The sequence below is a fragment of the Elephas maximus genome, chromosome 4, assembly GCF_024166365.1.
Source record: "Elephas maximus indicus isolate mEleMax1 chromosome 4, mEleMax1 primary haplotype, whole genome shotgun sequence".
NCBI classification, from domain to species: Eukaryota; Metazoa; Chordata; class Mammalia; order Proboscidea; family Elephantidae; genus Elephas; species Elephas maximus.
In genome coordinates this window covers 112,328,679-112,332,543 of record NC_064822.1, presented here as the reverse complement: position 1 = coordinate 112,332,543, position 3,865 = coordinate 112,328,679, and the positions used below count along the sequence as shown (strand labels likewise).

Sequence of the window (3,865 nt, the reverse complement as noted above, 5' to 3'; positions counted from 1 at the left end):
TGCAGAAAAACCATCAGTTTGTACTATGCTATTGAAGCTTAAAGGAGACATGTAAAATTACAAATTTGGATGTTTAGAAGTCAAAGTGCACAGACCCCCAAGTAGAAGTTAAAATGTTGAATGTGCTATTAAGTAATTATAAAAGTAATAAAGAAAAGTTAAACTATAGTTAAATGACAAAAATTGATTTTTAAAAATCTCATTTGACCATTCTGTGTTAATAAATTAGGGGAACTCAGCTCACTACACAACAGAAAATGTGTTCCTTAGATCAACACATAAAACTCAGGGGTGTTGGATAAGTTGAATGTGGAAATGTATTCATCATGACCTGATTTTGTTACTGAATTCAGCAGTTCAAATCTCTCTGACATTCACTGCAGGCTTTGCTTTCCCCAGAAGTCAATAATGAGAAACCACACAGCAATAACGACATTCATCCTTCTGGGACTGACGGAAGATCCTCAGCTGCAGGTTTTGCTTTTTATTTTCCTACTTACCACCTACGTGTTGAGTGTAACTGGAAATCTGACCATCATCACCCTGACCTTGGTGGATCCCCACCTTAAAACACCCATGTATTTTTTCCTCCAAAATTTCTCTTTCCTAGAAATCTCATTTACAACTGCCTGTGTTCCAAGATTCCTGTACAGTATATCAACTGGAGACAGAACAGTTACCTACAACGCATGTGCCATTCAACTATTTTTTACAGATCTCTTTGGGGTGACTGAATTTTTCCTTTTGGCCACCATGTCTTATGATCGCTATGTGGCCATCTGTAAACCCTTGCATTATATGACAATCATGAGCAACAAAGTATGTAAAACCATGGTTATCTGCTGTTGGATGGCAGCATTTATGATCATCCTCCCACCACTTAGCTTAGGTTTTAATCTGGAATTCTGTGACTCTAATGTCATTGATCATTTTGGCTGTGATGCATCTCCTCTCCTGAAAATCTCATGCTCAGACACGTGGCTAATTGAGCAGATGGTTATAGCCTGTGCTGTGCTGACCCTCATCATTACCCTGGTATGTGTAGTTCTCTCCTACATATATATCATGAAGACAATTCTAAAATTCCCTTCTGTTCAACAAAGGAAAAAGGCCTTTTCCACTTGTTCTTCCCACATGATTGTAGTTTCCATCACCTATGGCAGCTGCATCTTCATCTATGTCAATCCTTCTGCAAAAGAAGAGGTAGAAATTAATAAAGGTGTGTCAGTACTCATTTCATCCATATCACCAATGTTGAATCCTTTCATATATACCCTGAGGAATAAGCAAGTTAAACAATCCTTTAATGACTCACTCAAAAAAATTGCATCCCTCTCAAAGAAGTAAAATGTACCTAAGTTGATAAATCATGTTAAAATATGTATATTTACTTTATATTTTTCATAAATTCCTTAACCTATAGAGTAATCAGGCTGATCTCACAGCCATTTAATCATTATTTCTCCCATCGATTCATTATTGAACAACTAATTATTTAATAATGCTCTATGGTAGATAAAACATATCACTTTTAGTTAGCAACTTTCATGGTTAAATCACCCATTTTCATCTTTTCAGCTGTTTTTCAAGATGATTTTATAATGAGTCATTATCAAACGAGACAAATTTCCTGCCTCTATTTTTTAAAAAATGACAGATTTAACTAACTTTTAAAAAATTGTAGTAAAATGGTGAAATGTAAAGAAAAATACTAAAGAAAGAATGTAATTAAAAGAATAGGTTTGCTGCACTATTAACAGGAAAGGGTTAATAATATAAATATATAAGAACCTTCTATGAATCAATAAGATAAACAATTGATAAATAGCAAGAGAAAATAAGATATTTAATTCACTAAGAATTAAAAACAATGATCTATTATAACAGAAAGAGATGCACTATTTCATTATTAATCATCAATTTCCAAATTAAAACCATAGTATATAATCCATTCATCACATTTGCACATAGTAAATTTTTTGATGATGTGAAGTGTTAGCAAGCGTGAAGAAATTGGCACTTCTGTGGCGCCATTTGTTTAAAAACTCTAGATTTAATTATTTATCAAAGTAAATATAAACTTTCAACTGGCAAATATCAATCTAGTAATTTGTGGCCTAACTATAGTTGCCAGTGAGGCCCTGTTGCCACCATGGTTAAGAGCTTTGCTTCTAACCAAGAGGTCAGCAGTTTGAATTCACCAGTCTGTGGGGCAGTTCTACTCTGTCCTATAGGGTCTCTCTGAGTCGGAATTGAGTTGACAGCAAGGGGTGTGTTTTTTTTTGGTTTGTAGTTGCCAATAAGCCTGAAGTATATATTTAGCACTGCTCTTTCTTCAATTTGTAATAGTAAATGATTGGAAACAACCAAATGAACATCACTTTGGCAATGTGTAAGTCAATTAGGAAATGATGGTGTAAGATATAGTATTTATCAAATGATATGGACCTTGAACTTATCATAGAAAGATATTAAAATTAGGCATATTCAAAAAGTAATTTGCAGAATTGTACATGAGTCATTATGCCATTTATAAAAAAGAAATGTTTTTGTTGATCATAAATGTTTGAAGGTGGGATGAAATGTATTTTAACCACCCCTCCCCACACCCAGAACACCAAGTGCTAAAGTCATAGCACACAGTGGACGCTCAATGCATGTTTGATGAGTGGATTAACGAATGGATAAATGGGTGGTTACCTAGCTGTAAGGTCAGGTAGGTGAATGGGTTGAATGATGTGGATAGAAATGTAATGCAAAGATACACACCATACAATTTAAACCAGTTATTTTGAGAGACAAGTGAAAAATGCAAAAGTCAGGAATATTCACCTTTTCTCTAAGCCCATTTTTATTTGCCCCCATTGTGGATATTTGATGAATACAGCCTGTTTTTTCACTCAACCTCTGTTTGCATTTGGTGGTGAGGGTAAAAACATCCAGTAAACAACACTGTTTAATTCGTGGGCTTTTTTTTCAGGAAAATTTTCTTCATCCTCAGTTTCAGAGGTGGACACATAACCCAGCCTAAGTCAGTCATGGCATTCTATCACACAATCTTCTTTGATTAATTTACAGTTGTGATCTAAATCAAGCCAATCATAATTAATCAAGAGGTTTTTTTTTTTTTTTTTTTTTTGATAGGGGAAGAAGTGTTCTTGTGGAAGTCTGGCTATGTATAAGTAAGAAGGCATTATTATTATTTTCTTGCTCAGTGTCAATTCTTACTTCTTATGGTAAACAATATAAGACAAGGCAAAAATAGACAAACAAAAACCGGATATTTATTAGAGTTGACTTTAAGGGTAGAAGACATGACATAGGTTTATTCACTTGGTATAATCTATCTCTCCAGCTTCAGTGGTTGGTTTAAAAATGAACTTGCTCTCACAAGAACATGAATAATTCCCACCCATACTTCCTCTGGCCTGGGTCATATGACTTCTATTGGTGACTAGGGCAATAGCAAATATGATACAGGTAGAGGCTTGAAAATGCTTGAACAATTGGGCAAATATCTCTCATAAAAATGGATGCAAAAATCCTCAACAAAAATATAGCAAATAAAAGGCAACAGTGTATAAAAGGAAGTATACAACAAGATCAAGTGAACATGCAAGGTTGGATCAATATTTAAAAATCAATCAATGTAATGAAATCAACCACATCAACAAGCTAAAGAGGAACAATCTTACAATCATATCGTTTGATGCAGAAAAAGCATTTGATACAACCCAACACCCATTTTTTTTAACAAAATCTTATATCAAAATAGGAATAGAAATGAATTTCCTCAACTTCGTACAGAACATCTACAAAAAAAAAGCTAATATACTTAATGAAGAGAATATTTTCCTCTTAAGAC

The 3,865-nt window shown here is 34.0% G+C and overlaps 1 protein-coding gene across 1 annotated transcript; it reads left to right on the top strand.

The window, feature by feature from the left end:
- The first annotated feature begins 408 nt into the window (after positions 1-408).
- On the top strand, positions 409-1,347 carry LOC126075549 (olfactory receptor 6C68-like). The gene has a single exon (XM_049883392.1). The coding sequence runs from the start codon at positions 409-411 to the stop codon at positions 1,345-1,347; it is 939 nt and encodes a 312-aa protein (XP_049739349.1).
- Positions 1,348-3,865: the final 2,518 nt, after the last annotated feature.

What these genes read in the sequence shown, in the direction of transcription:
- LOC126075549 (XM_049883392.1), top strand. Translation starts at nt 409, where the DNA reads ATGAGAAACCACACAGCAATAACGACATTCATCCTTCTGGGACTGACG.